This window comes from Bidens hawaiensis, unplaced genomic scaffold (genome assembly GCF_021521415.1).
Source record: "Bidens hawaiensis isolate Kalapana, Puna unplaced genomic scaffold, B.hawaiensis_p1.1 tig00010056_1, whole genome shotgun sequence".
Classification (NCBI taxonomy): domain Eukaryota; kingdom Viridiplantae; phylum Streptophyta; class Magnoliopsida; order Asterales; family Asteraceae; genus Bidens; species Bidens hawaiensis.
In genome coordinates, this window is record NW_027491759.1 from 752722 (window position 1) to 774095 (window position 21374).

Below are 21374 nucleotides of genomic sequence, written 5' to 3' on the forward strand. Positions count from 1 at the left end.
GTTAACCTATAAATAAGATTATTGTTTTAATGATTTGTTTTAAGTCTTGATTATAAGTTAGCATAATTAATAAGTAAATTATAATATATATATTACCGGAAAAGCAGGAAGAACAAGGAGGAAGACGGAGGCAGAGAGGAAGACGGCAGAGAGAGCAAGGAGCAAGAGAACAGGAGAGATTAAGTGTTTTGTGTGTGATGTGTTAGGAAAAAAAGATAATACTATTATTTATAGAGAAACCCTAGGGAACACAATCCTAGAAAAGGGGAAAAGATCTCAAAAAGCAAAAGATATCAAAAAGCATAAGAATCCAAAAGCAAAAGATATCAAAAGATATGGCAGCTGCAGGGGGCAAGATAAAGCTGACAGGGAACAGTAACAGGCATGGGCGGTTCAGATAAAGGTACTGGTCAAGCATGGCAAAAGCAGATCTCAAAAGATAATGTCAGTCACTTTTTCTACCAACCAATGGGGGTTGGTACGCATGCTGCGCCGAAAGTAACTATTCAGACATAAAGCAGATTAGGTCAACAGCACGGAAGATAAGACAACACAAAAGTATACAGGCTGGAATAAACAGTGATACAAGGGTTAAGCGCGGGAAGGCTGAGTGCGCGAGCGCGAAGGCTGGCACAACAATCCTTAGCGCACTGCGGGAAGAATCACAAATCCTTAGCGTGCTGCGTGAAGAACAAGAATTCTAAGCGCATCGCGGGAAGAACATACATTCTTAGCGCATTGCGGGAAGAACATGCATTCTTAGCGCGCTGCGAGAAGAGTTCTCTTCACGCATCGCAGGAACAAGATGTCTTCACGCAGGCTTCCATGTAAGGAGTCTGGCGCGTGGAGCTGCAGACATCCTTAGGCGGAAAGAACCAAAGGACAAGAGGGAAGAGAAGGCGGAAAGAGAGAGGGAGAAAGAGGCGGGCAGGAAATATATATTATTATTAAAAATAAAATACAAGTATAAATATTAAATAATAAAAGAGAGATCGGGTCAGAGAAACGGGTACCTGGGTCGGGTCGGATCGGGGCAGATGTCACAGTCTCCCCTACTTTAAGAAATTTCGTCCCGAAATTTATCTCGAAGTAGGTTGCGCAGAGAACAGGTGCGGGTACTTGATCTTCATGTGATCTTCCCTTTCCCATGTAAACTCGGCTCCGCGCTTGGACTCCCAACGAACTTTCACGATAGGGATACGACTGCGCTTGGTTTGCTTAACCTCGCGATCCATAATCTCAACAGGCTTCTCAATGAAATGCATGGATTCATCAACTTGAACTTCATCAAGTGGAATGTGAAGGTTCTCGTCAGCTAAACACTTCTTGAGATTGGAAACATGGAACGTTGGATGCACATTACTGAGCGCGAGCGGCAGGTCAAGTCTGTAGCAACTTTTCCCACACGCGCGAGAATCTTGAATGGACCAACATAACGAGGAGCAAGCTTACCCTTCTTCCCAAAGCGGACAACACCTTTCCAAGGCGACACTTTGAGGAGAACAAGATCACCAACTTGAAATTCGAGAGGCTTTCGCCTACGATCTGCGTAACTCTTCTGTCGGCTTCTGGCAGTCAGCAAATGATCACGGATCTTGGCGATTTTATCGGTTGTCTCTTGAACAAGTTCGGGTCCTGTGATTTGAGTTTCACCCACTTCGCTCCAACAAATTGGGGAGCGGCATTTACGACCGTAAAGTGCTTCAAATGGGGCCATACCGATACTGGAATGATAGCTGTTGTTATAAGAAAACTCGATCAAAGGCAGGTGTGAATCCCAATTACCTCCAAAATCAAGAACACAAGATCGGAGCATATCCTCAAGAGTTTGAATAGTTCGCTCAGACTGACCGTCAGTCTGAGGATGATATGCCGTACTCATGTCCAAGCGAGTTCCTAGCGCAGATTGGAGAGATTTCCAAAAGCGAGATATAAAACGGCCATCGCGATCGGATATGATGCTCAAAGGAGTACCATGGCGGCAGACGATTTCCTTGACATAAAGCTGCGCGAGATGCTCAACACGGTAGTTTTCACGAATGGGCAGAAAGTGAGCAGATTTAGTCAATCGATCCACTACTACCCAAATGCTATCATGTTTGCTTGCTGTCAAAGGTAACTTGGTAATAAAGTCCATCGCTATACCTTCCCATTTCCACGTAGGAATTTCTGGTTGTTCGAGCAAACCAGATGGGCGTTGGTGTTCAGCTTTAACTTTAGAACAAGTCAGGCACTTAGCTACGAACACAGCAATATCCTTTTTCATACCGGGCCACCAATAAGTTATGCGCAAATCCTTGTACATCTTATCAGCGCCGGGATGAATAGAATACCGAGATTTGTGCGCTTCACTCAGGATATCAGCGCGAAGATTCTCATCACAAGGGATCCAGATGCGATTGAGATAGCAGAGAATTCCACTCAGATTAGGGACAAAGAGTGCTTCCGCGCCACACGCTAACTCGGCGCGAAGGTTACCATTACTGATGGATGCGCGCTGCGCGTCACGAATACGCGATTCAAGGTTGCTTTGAATCGGCGCGAAGTGAAGCTGGGTGCGCGGCAAGATACAGTTAAGTTGGCAGGGTTTTCGGCTGAGCGCGTCGGCTACCACATTAGCCTTACCAGGGTGATACCGGATCTCACAATCGTAATCGCTGATGAGTTCGTTCCATCGGCGTTGCCTCATGTTAAGTTCCTTTTGATCAAAGATATGCTGAAGGCTTTTATGGTCAGTGTAGAGGATACACTTAGTACCATAAAGGTAGTGTCTCCAGATCTTCAAGGCAAAAACAACTGCACCAAGCTCGAGGTCGTGAGTTGTATAATTCTTTTCATGAACCTTGAGTTGCCTTGATGCGTAAGCGATAACCTTGCCTCGTTGCATAAGAACACAACCGAGACCTTGGTTGGAGGCATCGCAATACACGACAAAATCATCATTACCCTCAGGTAGTGCAAGAACAGGAGCTTCACACAACAAACGCTTGAGCGTTAGAAAGGCTTCTTCTTGCTTCGAGCCCCAAATATACGGTTTACCTTTGTGCGTCAGAGCTGTTAAAGGCAAAGCGATCTTCGAGAAGTTCGAAATAAAGCGCCGGTAATAACCAGCTAAGCCTAGAAAGGAACGGATCTCAGAAGGAGAGGATGGCGTAATCCAGTTCTTGATTGCTTCAATCTTGGATGGGTCGACATGAATACCCATCTTGTTTACAACATGACCAAGAAACTGTACTTCATCAGACCAGAATTCACACTTGGAAAGTTTAGCATAGAGCTGCTCGGTTCGAAGCTTCTGCAACACCAACCGAAGATGTTGCTCATGCTCGGCCTTGGTCTTAGAATATACCAGAACATCATCGATAAACACGATCACGAATTTATCCAAGAAAGGCCTACACACCCGATTCATTAGATCCATGAAAACGGCGGGTGCGTTGGTTAGACCGAAGGACATGACCAAGAATTCAAAATGGCCATAACGAGTTCGGAAAGCAGTCTTCGGAACATCTTCATCGCGGATACGCAACTGATGATAACCAGAACGGAGATCGATCTTCGAGAAACAGGAGGCACCTTGGAGTTGATCAAAGAGGTCGTCAATACGCGGTAAGGGATACCGGTTTTTAATGGTGAGTTTGTTCAACTCGCGGTAATCAATACACATGCGAAACGATCCATCTTTCTTTTTAACGAACAACACCGGAGCACCCCAGGGCGAAGAGCTAGGGCGAATGAATCCTTTAGCAGTCAACTCTTGGAGTTGGCTGGCCAATTCTTGCATCTCAGCGGGTGCAAGACGGTAAGGAGATTTAGCAACGGGGGAAGCACCAGGGACAAGATCAACACGAAACTCGACTTCACGAGCGGGAGGGATACCAGGAAGATCATCAGGAAAAACTTCAGGAAAATCACGCACAACAGGGATATCGCGAAGCTTCTTTCCTCCATCGGGTTTAACCACATGGGCTAGAAATGCAATACACTTCTTCCGCATGAGTCTTTGGGCTTCGGCGCAAGACATAAGTTTAAGACCACTGGAGGGTTTTTCGCCGTAAATATGAAGATCACCATTTTCTCGAGGTATGCGAATCAATTTCTTGGCGCAAATAACTTCGGCGCGATTCTTCGAGAGCCAGTCCATACCAATGATAACATCAAAGCTTCCAAGAGGCATAGGGATGAGGTCGATCAGAAAATCGTTTTCGTTAAGGTTAAGCGTGCAATCTTTAATTACCGAGTTTATTAAAACAGTTTCGCCATTAGCCAATTCAACTGAAAAATCTTCTTTTAAGTCATCGCGCGGTCGCGCAAGCTTCTGCTCGAAGGCGCGAGAGATAAAACTTCGATCGGCGCCAGTATCAAAAAGCATAGATGCATAAAATCCGTTAAGCAAAAATGTACCATTAACTACGTCGTTATTCGCTTGCGCTTGGTGCGCGGTTATGTTAAAAGCTCGGCCACGCGTCACTTGGTTCGAAATTTGGTTCACCGGATTCGCTTGAGTAATCTGAACTTGTAGCCTTGGGCACGCGTTCCGGAAATGACTTGGATCACCGCAGTTAAAGCACGATCTGGGTCGTGGGTTTTGGTAAGTTGGCTGTGGGTTCTGCGGGTAAGCTGGTGGTGTTGGCGCAATCGGATTGGAGGGAGGGGTTCTACAGTACTCGACGGAGTGACCTACGCGGCCACATCGGTTACATTGTCGACACGGGACTTGAGGTGGGTGATGAAGTCTACAGGTTGGGCAAAAGGGTTGGTTTCCTGTGTAAGGTTTCTTAGTTGGCGGGGCAGGGAGTGCGGGATTGGTTAAGGCATAGTTGTGGACTGCAGGAGGTGCTGGGTAGGTTGACAGTGGGTTAGGCGCGTAAACTGGGGGTTGGTAAACGGGTTGCTGGACAATGGGCGGGTTGGTAAGCGCATAGGCTTGTCTGCGCCTACGTTTCTGGTTATGGTTTGAGGGTTCTGGTTTGGTTTCTGTTGGTTCAGGGACAGTCTTGGTGGGTTTGGTCTTCTCAGTTCCCCGCAGGAACAGGGTTCCTGCTCTGACATGGTTGTCGCTGAGCACAGCGGCCAATTCGATGGCGTCAGAGAGGGTAACTGGGTTTCTGGCCCATACAGAATCTTGAATTTCCATGGGGAGACCCCCAAGGAATTTCTCGATGGCTCGGCGGGAAGGGGTAACAAGGTGAGGGACCAGTAAGCTTAGCTCGTGGAAGCGCGTCGCGTACTCGCGCGCTTCACCGCTGTATTGCTTCAAGTTCCAGAATTCTTCCTCCAGGCGCTTAACTTCGTTGGGAGGGCAGAATTCTCGCGTAAGAATTTCCTTGAATTCCTCCCATGTCATGCTAGAAGCAGCCTCTGCGCCACGCGCATGAGCTACTCCATTCCACCATGTAAGCGCTCTGGATTCCAGGACACTGGAAGCATATAGGGTTCGTCTGTCTGAGGGGCATTGGGTGTGGAGGAAAGTGTTTTCAATCTTCTCAAGCCATTGGAGCATCACGGTGGCTCCTTCAAGACCTGTGAACTTCGGAGGGTTACCCGCATTAAAGGACTTAATGTTATAACTGGAGGTATTAGCATTGTTTTGGCTCAAAGCTTGGGCTATTGCGGCGGCCATTTCCTGGGAACGTTGCTGTCTACGCATGCGCGAGGCTTCTCTTCTCTGAAATCGGCGAGATAGCGGAGGCATTCTATAAAAATTTTAATTTTAGTTAATATCTTGGTTTTAGCGCAAAGTTTTAATCTTATAAAGCTTGGTTTCACGGAGTTAGATACTATCAAAAGTTAAAGTAAAATAAATGATCCTAAATGCAGACTTAATAAAGGTAACAAATTCGAATCAAGAACCGACAATTCACGTATCACCGTGACTTTCCGAGTTCTCAATTTAAAATAGCTAGTAAACGAGTATTGGAGATTGACGATTCATGTATCACCATGACTTTCCAATCTTCAATATAAAATATACAAGAAAATGAGTATTGGAGGTTGACAATTCATGTACCACCATGACTTTTCAAGTCTCCAACCTCAGAACATAATCGTAAATGGAAATTGAAAATCAACTATTCATGTATCACCATGACTTTTCGGATCTTCAAATCCCAACAAACGAATATGTAAGTAAAATCAATAAAAATCGAAGTTCAACAAAAGTCGAAATATCGCGGAATAAAATCATATACTGCGCAAGCGCGAGCATATTCATAAATAACGAGTAATTAACAATAAGCGCGCATACATGAGATTTCTCTCATGCGCGAGAAGGGACTCTTAGGTATTCTAGGCCGTTACGTCTAACCACCTATCCTAAAGTCAACGAGCTCTGATACCAATCTGTAACACCCCGACCAAAGGCGGATTATACATCGGGGCGCCACATATTGCTTCATTACTCGCGACACTATTGGTGTCAATATTTATTACTACACATTTTATCGCGCACGCGCAGCGGGGAAAATAAAGAACATAAATCAAACATAAATCAATATATTATAAATTATAACATTCAAACAACATTAACTTGTCTTGGTACATTTTAATTCTAGGTCCAAAAGTAAAAACGTCCTACGAGTCCACAAGCTCCAAAACAGCTACTGCAAACCTGAACATGTGTTAAAATAAACGTCAAACACTTGCGTGTTGGTGAGAAATCAAGTTTAATAGATAATCATAGATAATCACAGTAAATCTGCGCGCAACACGTGTATGTCTAGAGTTTAACAAGGGTGTAATCAGATTGTGATCAAGCCTAAGATAGTTCATAGATCATAGTTCAATCCATGCTCCCAATTGAGCATAAAAACGAGAAAACATCTGTGCAAGTGTAAACAAAGAAAACCGTAAACGATAGGTCTCCCGTGTTCAACTAATGGTACCAACGGAACTGCGGAATAGGCCGAACAAAGCGGTTAATGATACACACATACAAATAAACAGCCAAGTAAACGTCCTCAACACATGGGATACTGCGCGACTAAAGTTCATAAACAAGTTTAAGACTCTAAGTTTGTATGAACACATGAACATCCCAAAACATTAAAAGCAAAAAGGGATTAGGTACGAGATTACTCACATGATAAACGATGCGGTGATAGATAAAGCAAGAACCAACTTTAAACAAGCACAAGTTAACCTATAAATAAGATTATTGTTTTAATGATTTGTTTTAAGTCTTGATTATAAGTTAGCATAATTAATAAGTAAATTATAATATATATATTACCGGAAAAGCAGGAAGAACAAGGAGGAAGACGGAGGCAGAGAGGAAGACGGCAGAGAGAGCAAGGAGCAAGAGAACAGGAGAGATTAAGTGTTTTGTGTGTGATGTGTTAGGAAAAAAAGATAATACTATTATTTATAGAGAAACCCTAGGGAACACAATCCTAGAAAAGGGGAAAAGATCTCAAAAAGCAAAAGATATCAAAAAGCATAAGAATCCAAAAGCAAAAGATATCAAAAGATATGGCAGCTGCAGGGGGCAAGATAAAGCTGACAGGGAACAGTAACAGGCATGGGCGGTTCAGATAAAGGTACTGGTCAAGCATGGCAAAAGCAGATCTCAAAAGATAATGTCAGTCACTTTTTCTACCAACCAATGGGGGTTGGTACGCATGCTGCGCCGAAAGTAACTATTCAGACATAAAGCAGATTAGGTCAACAGCACGGAAGATAAGACAACACAAAAGCATACAGGCTGGAATAAACAGTGATACAAGGGTTAAGCGCGGGAAGGCTGAGTGCGCGAGCGCGAAGGCTGGCACAACAATCCTTAGCGCACTGCGGGAAGAATCACAAATCCTTAGCGTGCTGCGTGAAGAACAAGAATTCTAAGCGCATCGCGGGAAGAACATACATTCTTAGCGCATTGCGGGAAGAACATGCATTCTTAGCGCGCTGCGAGAAGAGTTCTCTTCACGCATCGCAGGAACAAGATGTCTTCACGCAGGCTTCCATGTAAGGAGTCTGGCGCGTGGAGCTGCAGACATCCTTAGGCGGAAAGAACCAAAGGACAAGAGGGAAGAGAAGGCGGAAAGAGAGAGGGAGAAAGAGGCGGGCAGGAAATATATATTATTATTAAAAATAAAATACAAGTATAAATATTAAATAATAAAAGAGAGATCGGGTCAGAGAAACGGGTACCTGGGTCGGGTCGGATCGGGGCAGATGTCACACCGGTGTTCCCCCCAGTTGCTGGGGTTGTGGTTACCGGGGTTTCTTGGTCGATTACTGGTCTTTGGACCGGAGTAACGTTAACCATTTCTTCAGAAATTTTGAAAAAACTAAGGATTAGTTCTAGCTTTTATGCACGGATGGCGCCAATGAAGAAACACTAGGTGACCCGGGGCAGATTACGGATAATCTGGGGGTTAAGTAATGTTTCCCACGAGTATGAGGTCCAGCAGAGAAGGTTGTTCTTCAGGTGACCTGCAAAACAGACACCGTAAGCTCGTCACTGAGAAGGGGGGGGGGTTCCTCCTTGTGACCACCCTCCGGCGTGAGAATCAGACTAGATTGCTCTGAATATATGTGTATATTAAGAGATTGCTAGATAAGATAATGAGATATCAGATGATGTCCTTACCATTCCAAGGTGTTGGAGTATTTATAGCCGAAGGTAGGTTTCCTAGAAGGTACAGCCGGCTGAATAGTATTCCTGTTCCACCAACAGTGGACTACGCACAGGCCATGCTGGTTGGTGGATAGGCTACGGCCGACAGTAATAAGGTCGGCTGTACACTGTTCCTTTACTGCCGGCTACGCACTGTTCCACCAACTATAGGCTGCGCACGTCCCATCGTAAGGGTTGGTGAGTAGGCAGCGGCTAATAGTGACAAACAGTACTAGAGGGTGCTCCTCCTCGTACTGTTGTCGGTGAGCTGTCACCCTGTGATTGGTTCATGGGCTGTTCTGGTCAAATCGTCTGTTCTGCCCATACCTTAGTAGGTATAGTACAAAAGATCTTCCAGAAGCATACGGACTGGCTCATTTAGGCGGGAGTATTCCCGCCTTGCTCATTCCTTCGTGTGACTACTGAAGTAGCTAGTGCCTTGTGCGTGTAGCCTTGCTGTTAGTGCGGGTAGCCTTCCCTGATGGCTTGTATCCGCAACTGCGGGAACAGGCGGGGTACTTCACCATTGGGAGGCTTTCCCTGCGTGTACAGCTGACGTACTGCGCGTAAGGTTCTCTGAGCATGGTGGGTCCTGCGGGAGCAGTTGGTCGTTGCGCAGACGTCCCTGTTCAAGGTGAGTCTTGCGGGTCCAACTGGGCTCTGCTGGGACCTACCTCTTCACTTCCGGACATATAGCCAGGTCACCTTCTTTCAAAAGCTTCTTGATCATGGAGGCGTCCGTGCCTCGGTCACGGGATAATCGGACGGTCTTGATTGGGGAGATGATCTCGGAAAGGCAAGAGACGGAGTATGTGACGGCAGGGATGGGGCGGCCGAGGGCGGTGGAGAGAAAAATGGGGTCAAGGAGGGTACGGTGGGAGCAAACGAAGAGGACCCCAGTTTGGCCCGAGGCTTTCTTGACCGGTTGTGGGGGGTTTCCTTTGACTTTGACTCGAACGCCGAGGGCCCAGAAGGCGTAGTAGACTAACGACATTGGAAGGAGGGCACCCGCAGCGATGCGCAGACAGGCGAGGATGAAACCAATGGGAATCCAAAAGATGCCGAGGATCGCCATGAGGGGGGTAGGCTTTTGAACGAAACTGCCATCGTGAAAGACTATAGGCTTTGGTAACTTTTCGGTTGGTACCGGCTTCACTTCTGGGTTGTATGGCACAATATAACTCTCCTGTACAAAGTCGGTACATCACTATATATAGTTATTACTCTATAGTTTTGAACTAAAGTAATCACGCCACAAAAAATAATACACCTTGCATAGTTCCATAAATGGAAAGTCAGTGGAGCGGTCACCGAGCCCAATCTGTGGTCGATCGTCTCCAAATTGTTTAACAAGTGCGTGAGCCTTTTGGTCATCCACAAGGACGCCGGGGTTGAGCACAAACCCAGTTGCTCTACCTCTATAGGTTCCAATCTCGGTCCCTAGAACCATATCGGCTCCCAAAAAGTCCTTCAAAAAACCCTCCACCATAATCCTCGGGTTAGCCGTGAGCACACATCGCTTCCCGCAAGCCGAGAACACCCGCCATGACTCGGGGTGGAGATCACTTGAGTAGAACTTGGGTAGCACCGCCCGACCCACGGACTCAATGTCCGAAACCTTCATTCCAGCATAGGTTGCGAATATAAGGACCTGAATACCCGCAGACTCGGAAACAAAATAGTAAAGAAGTCCAGCCAATGGGGCGGATAGAAGCACCATGAGAAGCCTAAGAGCCCCACCGGCCTCGAAAGCGACCAATGAGAAGTATGGGAAAGAGCTGTGACCTCTCAAGAGGGTCCCGTCCATGTCCGCCACCACGGTATCATTCTCTCGTCCGTTCGAACTGCATGTTTCCACTGCGGGAAACTCTGTCTTCATTTTGATTTTGGTTGTCCCACAAAATAAATTGGAATCATCATGCATGCATATAAATACATAACTAAAAGTGATGATGCTTCATAGTTTGCGACGAACAAGTTATCAAAGGACAATTTTGGTGGGTGATAACAATATATTATTAATTATATAATCTCAATTCTCTAGTGTTCTTGTTCTTGTAGTTAGCTAAGGTTAGAAGAATACATGAATTTTACCCATAAAGTCCATATTTCTTTAATTAAAAAAGAAAAAAACCAAGTCATGACACTATTTAGAATTAAGTTGTTTTAATATCTCAATTGAATTGATGTATTATCTTATTAATTGAAAAGAAATTGGTGCTTTAAACTTACACTTATTCCTGATTAATTACTTTATTGATAAACAACAACTTTTTTCTTCGATTTTGTATGTAAAAAAAAACTATCGTAATTTTAAAAGGTATAACAATTACAAAAATTATAAGAACCAACTTATAAATTAGTAAGAAATCACCATAATCTCAACTGTGAGCACTGGTTTGCTGGTAAAAACTTCGTGGGTTCAATCCAGTTATGATGCCTTGTTTTTGGGCTTTATATAAATTAAGCCTTACATGTTATATCAATTTAGGGTTTTTGAGTTTTACCACATATCACAACAGCGCTGCCTCTTAAGAGGCAACCAATTTCATCTTATCACTCAAGTAAAAAAGATTAAATTAGATGGGCATATCTACTTAGAGGTCTTTTATTATTTTATCGTACTTTTATTGTGTAATGAACTTTCGAACAGACCCGAACGTCAAACCGACCCGAAACTTTTTTATACCCGACTCTATAAAATTGAAGCATCTATAAGTAATGCACTACCCGAAAAAAATTCCTGGATCCGCCACTGCAAACTATTATTATTATTATTATTATTATTTTATATAATAATTTGTATATGATGTAAAGAATATTCCTATTCTTGGGTGGTTTGGTACAAGGAACACATTAAAATTAAAATACATAATATGTTAAATGCTAGGGTCAAACATGACTAATACGTAATTAACATGTTTATTGTACGTGTACCTTATATAGGTCAATAACAGGTGTTAATAACAGGTGCACAATATAATCACCATAATTATTTTGGTGGTTGAAGTTTGTGAGTGCATCATGTTAATGCTCAGTTCATCCGTTTGCTGTTTTGTCTAGAGGTTTGAAAAATAAAAAACGCACACACTAAAATTAAACTGAAAAGTAAAAGATAGGACGTTAAAAAACATTACAGTATAATAATAATAATAATAATTTAATAATGATAATTTACAATTGGTTGTGTGAAGTTTATCTATCTGAAATGAAAAACCCCTAAAAGAAGCATTCGCCGACACAACCTGGAGGAAGGTTATACGATCGATATGCTTCGTCGCAAACAAAAGGTAATCAATCAATCAATCAATCGCAACCATTCATTCGTTGATTGATATTAGTTTATTTTATTAGGTTGCCCACCATACAATCAGTGCTTGTTTGAATTCATTGTTGTTTGATTTTATACTTCAAAATCCATCCTTGCATTCGTCTTTCAATCAATTGATGTCAGTTTTTTTTTAAAACAATAATCAACACTGTAACAGGTTATATATTATATGGGAGAAAGAAAGCATGGATGGAATTTGCTGCTAAGATATGAGTGACGATGCGTGCTGCTATCTTTCTCCCAAACTATTATTCTAATTCTACTTGTCAAAGGTTATATCATCAGACGCTTCTCACTTTAACATGTTTGTCATTCGGCATCCCAAGTCGCTCCAAACTCAAATTCTCGTCCAGGCACTTTCCTGATTATTCCCCCAAAAAACCTACCATCAAAGACTCTCAACTTGTTTACAACATCTGCACCGCCATTAAGCAACGCCGGCTTGAGCCCATACAACGCATCATGAAACCTTTCGAATCAAGGTTTAAACCTGACCACTTTATTTGGGTTCTGATGGACATCAAAAACGAGTACAAATTAGTTTTGAGTTTTTTTGACTGGCTGTGCTTACGTAGAGATCCGTCACTTGAGGCCTGTTGTATGATAATTCAAATTTCTGTTGCTGCAAAGGATCCGAAATTAGCTCATGGACTTATTCATGACTTTTGGAGTAAACCTAACACAGACGCTGGAATCCCGCTTGCTCTTTTCATGGAGAAGCTGATATACACTTACAAGGATTGGGGTTCTAACCCCCTTGTCTTTGATGTTTTCTTTCAAGTCCTTGTTGAAGTTGGATTACTTGACGGAGCCAAACACTTATTCCGTAAGATGTTAAACTATGGAGTGGTAATATCTGTTGTTTCATGCAATTTATTTCTCTCAAAACTATCGGAGAAGATTGATGGGTGTAAGACAGTACCACACATCTTTACTGAATTCTCTAAAGAGGGTATTAACTGGAACACTATGTCGTATAATATAATGATTCATAGCCTTTCTCGAATGGGGAAAGTGAAAGAGGCTCATAACTTACTCATCCAAATGGAGTTGCGAGGTTGCGTGTCAGACACTATTAGCTATACCACCACCATAAGTGGCTACTGTCAGATCGGAGAGTATCATGCAGCTCTGAGACTTATTGAAGAGATGCAAAACAAAGGATTGAAGCCAAACATGTTTACTCTTAACAGTGTGGTTTTCCTATTGTGTAAGATTGGAAAAGTTGTGGATGCAGAGAAGGTTTTCAGGGAGATGATATTAACTCCTGATAAGGTGGTGTATACAACGCTAATTGATGGTTTGTGCAAAGCAGGGTATGTTACTGCTGCATACAGACTGCTTGAGGAGATGCATAGCAAGAACGTTTCTCCTGATCTTGTAACATATACTGCTATTATATCTGTTTTTTGCCGAACGGGAAAGACATCGAAAGCACATAAGCTGTTTGTTGAAATGTGTAGCAGGAAAATCGAACCAGATGAAGTAGCTTATACAACAATTATTGATGGTTACTGCAAGGATGGACGGATAAAAGAGGCATTTTCACTTCATAACCAGATGGTTCAGATGGGCCTCACTCCAAATGTTGTCACTTATACTGCACTGGTTGATGGATTATGTAAACAAGGGGAGATAGATACAGCAAATGAACTTCTTAGTGAAATGTGTGCAAAGGGTCTTGAATTGAATATATGCACATATAATTCACTTGTTAATGGTCTTTGTAAACTTGGAAACATTGTACAAGCCGTGAAGCTAGTGGAAGATATGGAGGTGGCAGGCATTTATCCTGATACATTTACATACACAACTCTAATGGACGCGTATTGCAAGGCAGGAGACATGGTTAAGGCTTATGAGCTTCTTCGCCAAATGCTGAATAAAGGGTTTCAACCCACAGTTGTCACATTTAATGTTTTAATGAATGGATTTTGTATGTTGGGGATGCTAGAAGATGGCAAGAGGCTTCTTAAATGGATGTTGGAAAAAGGTATTATGCCAAATGCCACCACATATAATTCACTTATGAAGCAGTATTGTGTTCGGAATGATATGCATGCAACAACTGAAATCTACAAGGGGATGCTAGGTGAAGGTCTTTCCCCAAATGCCAACACCTATGATATACTAATAAGAGGCCATTGCAAAGCAAGAAATATGAAAGAGGCATGGTTTTTGCATAAAGAAATGACAGAGAAGGGGTATGATCTTACAGTGAAGGCTTATAATGCTCTCATCAAGGGTTTTATTAGGAGGAAAAAACATTTGGAGGCCAAAAATGTGTTTGAGGAAATGAGGAAAAAAGGTTTAGCTGCAGATGGAGAATTATATGATTTTTTTATGGATATGAACTATCACGAAGGGAACCTTGATCTGACTCTTGAGCTGTGTGATGAAGCGATAGAGAAAAATATTGTGGATAAGACTGATAACTGAAATGTGGTTTTGACATTCCATATAAGTAGTCTCGTGCTGTAGGGTCAGAAGTCAAGATTGTTGATTTCTCTAACACATGAATCCCAATTATAAAGGTATGCTAATTTGTATATTATAGTCTGTTTATGACCAAAAACAACTGTAATATTCTATGATGAGAAATTAACATACTTATAAATGGATTTTATTTGGTTTCTGCTTTACGTCCCGTTTTGCATTCTTTAGTTTTGTTTCAATTTGGTTTTTAGTTTCATTTACACTAACATTTTTTGGTTCCATTTACAGTAAGATTTTCCCCTGATCTGCTACCACAAACCGTCTGGCCCGCTGACCACTTCTGTGCACAATACCTGACTTGTAGTCAACCGGAACCAAACAGAAACATCAACATTACTGAAATGAAACCTTCAGGTGCGGGTTTTAGTTATTAAAGTATATATATTTGTTTTAAAGAAAGTTGAATAATGTTGCCACACTTGAATAATAATGCATTTCTATATCTTTTGTTGCAAAGAAAGTAGAATAATGCTGCAACACTTGAAACATAAACTGAATATGGTTTATTAAAGTATATATATTTGTTTTTGAACTCAAATACTAACTTTAGTATCTGTGTGGTTAATAATCACTTATGTTTAACTACTTTTTTTGTGTGGTTAATAGTCACTTATATTTAACCACAGCTTTTTATCGATTTGATCTTCAGTAGCTTGCGAACGGCTACATTCAAGTTATTTTATCGGCTCTCTTAAAATCCAGCGGCGTTACCTTGCTCAATACCAGCAGCAGTTACGATCATGCTAGAATTACAACGATAATATATTTGAATTTTGAGGTTATCGGTTCAGAACTGTGCCCGAGCTCGGCTTGTTTATTATAATTAAAGTGTCATACGTTTTAATTTATTGTATATGTTTTGAGGAAACCTTAAATGAGCCTAACATTGGCTTGAGATCGTGTAGTACTTCAAACGAGTTAAAACTAGCCTAGAGCTTGGTTATGCAGTTTGAAATATACAGTTTGAAACATGCAAGTCAAAAGAGGTAAAACTAAAAAATATACAGGCTCGAGCACGGGCTTGATAAGTAAACTAGCTTTATTCGAGGCTCGAGGTTGAAAAGGCTAGGATAGATTTGAGCTTCGATAAGTAAACTAGCTTTATTCAAGGCTTGGGGTCGAAAAGGCTAGGATAGATTTGAGCTTTTTATCGATTTGATCTTGAGTAGCTTGCAAACGGCTACATTCAAGTTATTTTAACGCGCCATTTTAAGTTTTGTTTTATCTCAGCGCTCAAATCGGATTATTCTAATTTTTTTTTTATTTTTATTTTGGTGCAGCTATATTATTGATGCTGTTGAGTACCAGAGTTGATTGAGCAGTTCTCTCTCTTAAAATCCAGAGCCGTAATCTTCCTCAATACCAGCAGCAGGTAATACGGTTCTGTTCGTTAATTTTATTTCTCCAGATTTTATGTATTTGCAGTTTTTGTTTTTAAGTAGATTTTATTACTGCACATTTTTGTTAATTTTAAAGTATATTTTGTTACTGCTGTTTTTAAAGTATATTTTTGTTAGTTTTAACTATGCATCTGTTTGCTTTTTTTGTCCGGAATAATTTGTGCGCTGTTGACTGTATGGTTCCAAATAATCATCTTGTGAAGGATAGTGACATTATTCCCTTTGCAATTTTAAGTTCATGATGTTGGATTTCTCTGTTATGATCTTCCTGCAATACAGTTTGTTATTTACTAATTAATTTACATAAATTATTTTATGTAAATTCTCATTATGATTTTTTAAATTGCATAATATATATTATATTTAGTTAATTTCATAATAATTATGTCTAAGCTGGTATAGGCTCACGAGCTAGCTCGATAACTGACGCTTGCTCTCGTTTATCCAACGACCTTATTTTTAGGCCCAACCTTGGCTCATTTCGAGCTATATTTTTAAAGCTTGAGCTCAGATCATCAGTACTTTTCCAACCTTAAGGTTGACTTGTTTATTATTTATAAACTAATTTAAATACATTTATAATTATTCTTATGTTTATTTCAGTTATAATTTTAAAATACAATGATGTATATAGATATTTTTTTTCTCAGTATTATTATATTAGTAATTGTTATAAAATATATACTTTATATAATTGTGTTTTTTGATAGTCAAAACATTATACTGCCATTCTCCTTATGGAAGTCAAACTTGACTTGATACATGTAACAAGTTCATGACGCTAGACACTTGCCTTCTATGGATTAACTGAAGGCGGCTTAATGCATGTTAAATAGGTGCACGAGGGGTCACCTTTTGAGAGTGCAGATGTGTCTGCATTTGTTGCTTCTATGTTATGTATCAATTTCATGATAACCCTAGAGAAAACTAGGAAATGTCATTAGTGAGTTTTTTAACATGCATAATTTTCATTTTGCAGATGAGTTTTGCGGTTTGGGAACCGCCACATCAGTGTTACAAAATTTTAAACTATCCTTGGAGTAATTATGTTAAAGTTAGCGGTGCACTTAGACATTGTGCTTTTATGGTCATGGCAATGGACGATTGTATAATCGCATAAATTCAGGTACTTATTAAACTTTTCTCCTTATTTTTGTTTTTGCTGACGTTCCAGTCCTTCATTTTTTTTGGCTGACATGGCAATGGCAATCCTCAATAGGCACCACCTGAACATACAGACATGTTCAAAAGCGACATCAACAAAATAGGAACCGAAGGTACAACAAACATTACGCGACCTAGGTAACAATGTCGAAAAGCTAAAAACCCAAAATGTTCCATTTTTTGTAATTTTTTACGTGTGATCTTCTTTCTTGTAGTCGTATGTACTTGGTGAAGTACCATCATTCAAGGCTAGAAGCCTAGAATTACCATTGTTTGTAGTTTTCATGTGGGTTTATCAAATTTGTTGGTTGTTAATATTTCTTCATGCAATTATGTAAGTGAAAATAAACTTAGGTTATGTTACTGAAATATATAATCGGTTACTTTAATGATAACGAATCGAAAAGCTACCAACTGAATTCCTGTTGCGTTCCCGCCGCAACGCGCGGGCTCTTCTACTAGTTAATTTTTATATATTTATAATTATTTTTATATATTCAGTTATAATTTTAATGTATCTATCAGCTTTAACATGGGGTGGTGAAGAGGTAGGTCCCAGCAGAGCCCAGTTGGACCCGCAAGACTCACCTTGAAAAGGGACGTCTGCGCAGTTGAACCCGCAAGACTCCTTAACGGACGTCTGCGATGTTGAACCCGCAAGACTTAACTTAAAGGGACGTCTGCGCAGAGACCAACTGGATCCGCAGGACCCACCATGCTCAGAGACGTGACGTCCTTACGCGCAGTACGCAAGCAGTCCTCGCAGGAAACGCCTCCCAATGGTCGACGTACTCCGCCTGTTCCCGCAGTTGCGGATACTAGCCATCAGGGAAGGCTACCCGCGCAGCAAGGCTACACGCACAAGGCACTAAACTCTCAAAATAATTCAGTAATGTCACCTGAAGAAGGAATGAGCAAAGCCGGGAATACTCCCGCCCAAAGCCGGGAAAACTCCCGCCCAAATGAGCCAGTCCGTACGATACTGGAGGATCTTTTGTACTGTACCTGACGAGGTATGGACAAAAGATCTGACCAAAGATACGACAGCTCACTGACAACAGTATGACGAGCAGCACGCTCTTGTACTGTATGTCACTATTAGCCGCTGCCTACTCACCAACCTGTCGGAGGACGTGCATAGCCTGTAGTTGGTGGAACAGGAATAGTACACAGCCGGCCTGGTCACTATCAGCCGCTGCCTGCCCACCAACCACCAGCATGGCATGTGCGTAGCCCACAGTTGGCAGAACAGGAACACTATTCAGCCGGCTGTACCTGCTTGGAAACCTACCTTCGGCTATAAATACTCCAACACCTTGGAATGGTATTATCTTATCTCATATCTCATATCTTGATATATTACCTGATATCTGCTCTAGTCATTCTCTTAATATACACTTATATTCAAGAGCAATCTAGTCTGATTCTCACGCCGGAGGGTGGTCACAAGGAGGTACCCCCCCCCCCCCCTTCTCAGTGACGAGCTCACGGTGTCTGTTTTGCAGGTTATCAGAAGAACCATCTTTGCCGGACCTAACCCTCGTGGGAAACATCTATTTAACCCCCAGATTATCCGTAATCTGCCCGGGGTCGATTAGTGTTTCTTCAGGTGGGGTAGTTTTAAACTTTTAATAGTTTTCTCATGAACTTGCAGGTGGTAGAAGTAGCAATAGGTCAGACACCCTTTTGATTCTATCAAGGTCAAACTCCAAAGTCCACTGGTCCTTGGTGCAATACATGCTAATACTAGCCCTAGACAGAATTACCGAGCCAGCAGCAGATGGTTACTTTTGGCCACCCCAACTGGGGGCATTACAATAAATCTGACGAATATCAAATGTACAGAGGAAGAAAGAAGGCCTTCGAGAATCACCAAGCAGGCGGCAGTTTTTTTATCTTCCGAGTAAGGATTGGTTTCTACATATAGATTCAGGTTTGTGGATACAAGTTTTTGATTATTGTGTAATATTAAAACTTTTAGTAGGTATTGTATCTACATCCACTCGAGCTAAACCAAAAGGACCTTCCCGACATTATATACAGAAAAGGACCATGATTATTTATTTGTAAATGAAAGCAAAGCACATCTGTACAGGAGTTGCTAACGAATTTAACTTTCTAGAAATGTACGTGTGTAGGACTCACGATAATAGCCCTTTTGGAGGAAGCGACTACAAAATGTAGTACAGAAATCACTTCTTCCACACAGTTTTACTGAAAACTAGTTTCAGATTCACAAAAACATTTATTGTATCATATGAACACAAAAGCTAGCTGATATATTGTAATTTGTATTGTTTCTGGTGATGCGTAATTATAATTAATGGTGGATATAAATGCACAAAAACTAGAAAGTCATTCTTGTCGCTTTCGTTGATTTGTCTCGCGCATGCTTTCCATTCATCTTAACTGCATAGTTTGAAATCACATGCACGCACACAGATTTCTTCATTAAAAGATAACAGTGTTTTAAATTCATGTGCATCACCACAATCCATACATTTTGTTTGTCTGCAATTTAAAAACTGAAAGCCGCAAATTGAAACTAGTAAGACTGCAAGGAAACAGTTAATGTCTAGCACCAGCGGTCTAGTGGTAGAATAGGACCTTGCCACGGTACAGACCTGGGTACGAATCCCGGCTGTTGCATTAGCTTTTTGGTTTTATTTTTAACTCAGCACTTTGAGTTCAGAGACATATATATATTTTTTAATTTTACAAAAAGTTGAAAATTTATTATAACAATACACAATTACACATGCTACATATTTTCTGTTAGAAGAAATTAATGCAGTAGTAACTTTTCACTTGATTTAAAGTGGAATACTTTATATGATATATTTTCTAAAGATCAAAAAGATTAGGGCTGTAAACGAATCGAACGAACACGAACAAGGCATTGTTTATGTTCGTTCGTTAAGAAAATAATGTGTTCACGAACACTTAACGAACGAGATTTTATGTTCGTATTCGTTCATTAAGGAAACGGTTCACGAATACAAACGAACGCAAATAAAATCGGCATAGCCTAGAGATTTAGACCGATGTATTCATCAATGTGAATAATGAAAGTCTATAAACGAATCGAATGAACACGAACAAGTTCGTTCATTTAACTTTAGAAGAACACAGACACTTAATCGAACATATATTTGTGTTCATGTTCGTTTATTTAAAGATGGACACTTGTGTTCGTTTGTTTAAAATCTAAACGAACATAACTGAACAAAGATAAACGAACATGTATGAACAAATGTAAATGAACACAAATATAAACAAACTTAAATTAAAACACTTAAATGAACACAAATTAACAAATATAAAACCTTTAAGCCGATAACATATACACAGATAATAGTTAATTATTTTCTATTAATACATAAATGAACATAAATAAACGAACATAAACGAACGTTCATGAACATAAATGAATGAACAGAACATGTGTTCATGTTCGTTCGTTTAATTAAACGAACACAAAATTTTTGTCATGTTCGTCGTTTATTAAATAAACGAACATAAGCGAACTTCCCTCCGAACGGTTCACCGAACGTTCGGTTCATTTACAGGCTTAAAAAAGGATGAAGCAAGTTTATTTCCAACACTCTTTGTTTTGTTAATTATTCTAGTTTAAAGTTTCCGATTAATATGAAATTAAGATACGATTTTACATGCAAAACAATAGGTTAAGGGGCTTAAATCTTACGTTGTTTTTAAAAGCTCGGTTCGAAAGAAGCTCGTTTGTAAATAGTCAAGCCCGAGTCAATGTTAGCTTGGCTTGTTTGAGCTTGAGCTTGAGCCCAATTCCATCCTAGCTTGGCTCGGTTCGTTTATAACCATATCCAATGAATTTGATGACATTGCACTATAGTAAATTTGAAAGTCAGGTAATTAATTTAGATGATTATACGTGCACAATTTGTTGTAAGACCAAATTAAACACTTTGAATAAACCGTTAAGATTCCAAGTGTAAAAACCAAAGTTTAAATGGGTTAAAACAAAAATTCTTTCCATTCTCTTCAAATCCGTTTTAGGAGGAAAGTTAAAAAGGAAGACTAACAAAATTCTTTTCTCTTTTTCTCAGTTCTCTTTCATTAAAATACTCGCGGCTTCTTTTTACTAGCTTAATTTCTCTTCACTTGATTTCTTTTTGAAAATGTGCTGGGGTTAAATCAAATTCATCTTAGTAGAAATTAAGCGAATATTACCATTTTTATTATTAACTAATAAAGCATATTCCTGATACATTTAGAAATATAAGTTCGAAAAATGAGAAATAACGACCAAAAAAGTTAATAACATTCAAGTGTTTTATTTTTCTAAGTTCAAAGTTGGGCTAACTTAATTAATTGTCGTATCTTTTGG

General features: G+C 40.6%; 1 protein-coding gene and 1 pseudogene across 2 annotated transcripts; one reads left to right on the plus strand and one right to left on the minus strand.

The window, feature by feature from the left end:
• Positions 1-9287: 9287 nt before the first annotated feature.
• On the minus strand, positions 9288-10686 carry LOC143534057 (glycerol-3-phosphate acyltransferase RAM2 pseudogene; annotated as a pseudogene). Its single transcript, XR_013135463.1, has 2 exons — positions 9888-10686; positions 9288-9803 (listed from the first exon to the last, which is right to left on the minus strand). The product of XR_013135463.1 is annotated as a glycerol-3-phosphate acyltransferase RAM2 pseudogene (transcript).
• A 1669-nt stretch (positions 10687-12355) lies between these two features.
• LOC143534090 (uncharacterized) lies at positions 12356-14498 on the plus strand. The gene has a single exon (XM_077028685.1). It carries the CDS (start codon positions 12411-12413, stop codon positions 14385-14387), a length of 1977 nt encoding a protein of 658 aa, XP_076884800.1. The 5' UTR covers positions 12356-12410; the 3' UTR covers positions 14388-14498.
• Positions 14499-21374: the final 6876 nt, after the last annotated feature.

Bases quoted from the DNA above. Each gene is read 5' to 3' on its own strand.
- LOC143534090 (XM_077028685.1), top strand. From the start codon at position 12,411: ATGAAACCTTTCGAATCAAGGTTTAAACCTGACCACTTTATTTGGGTT.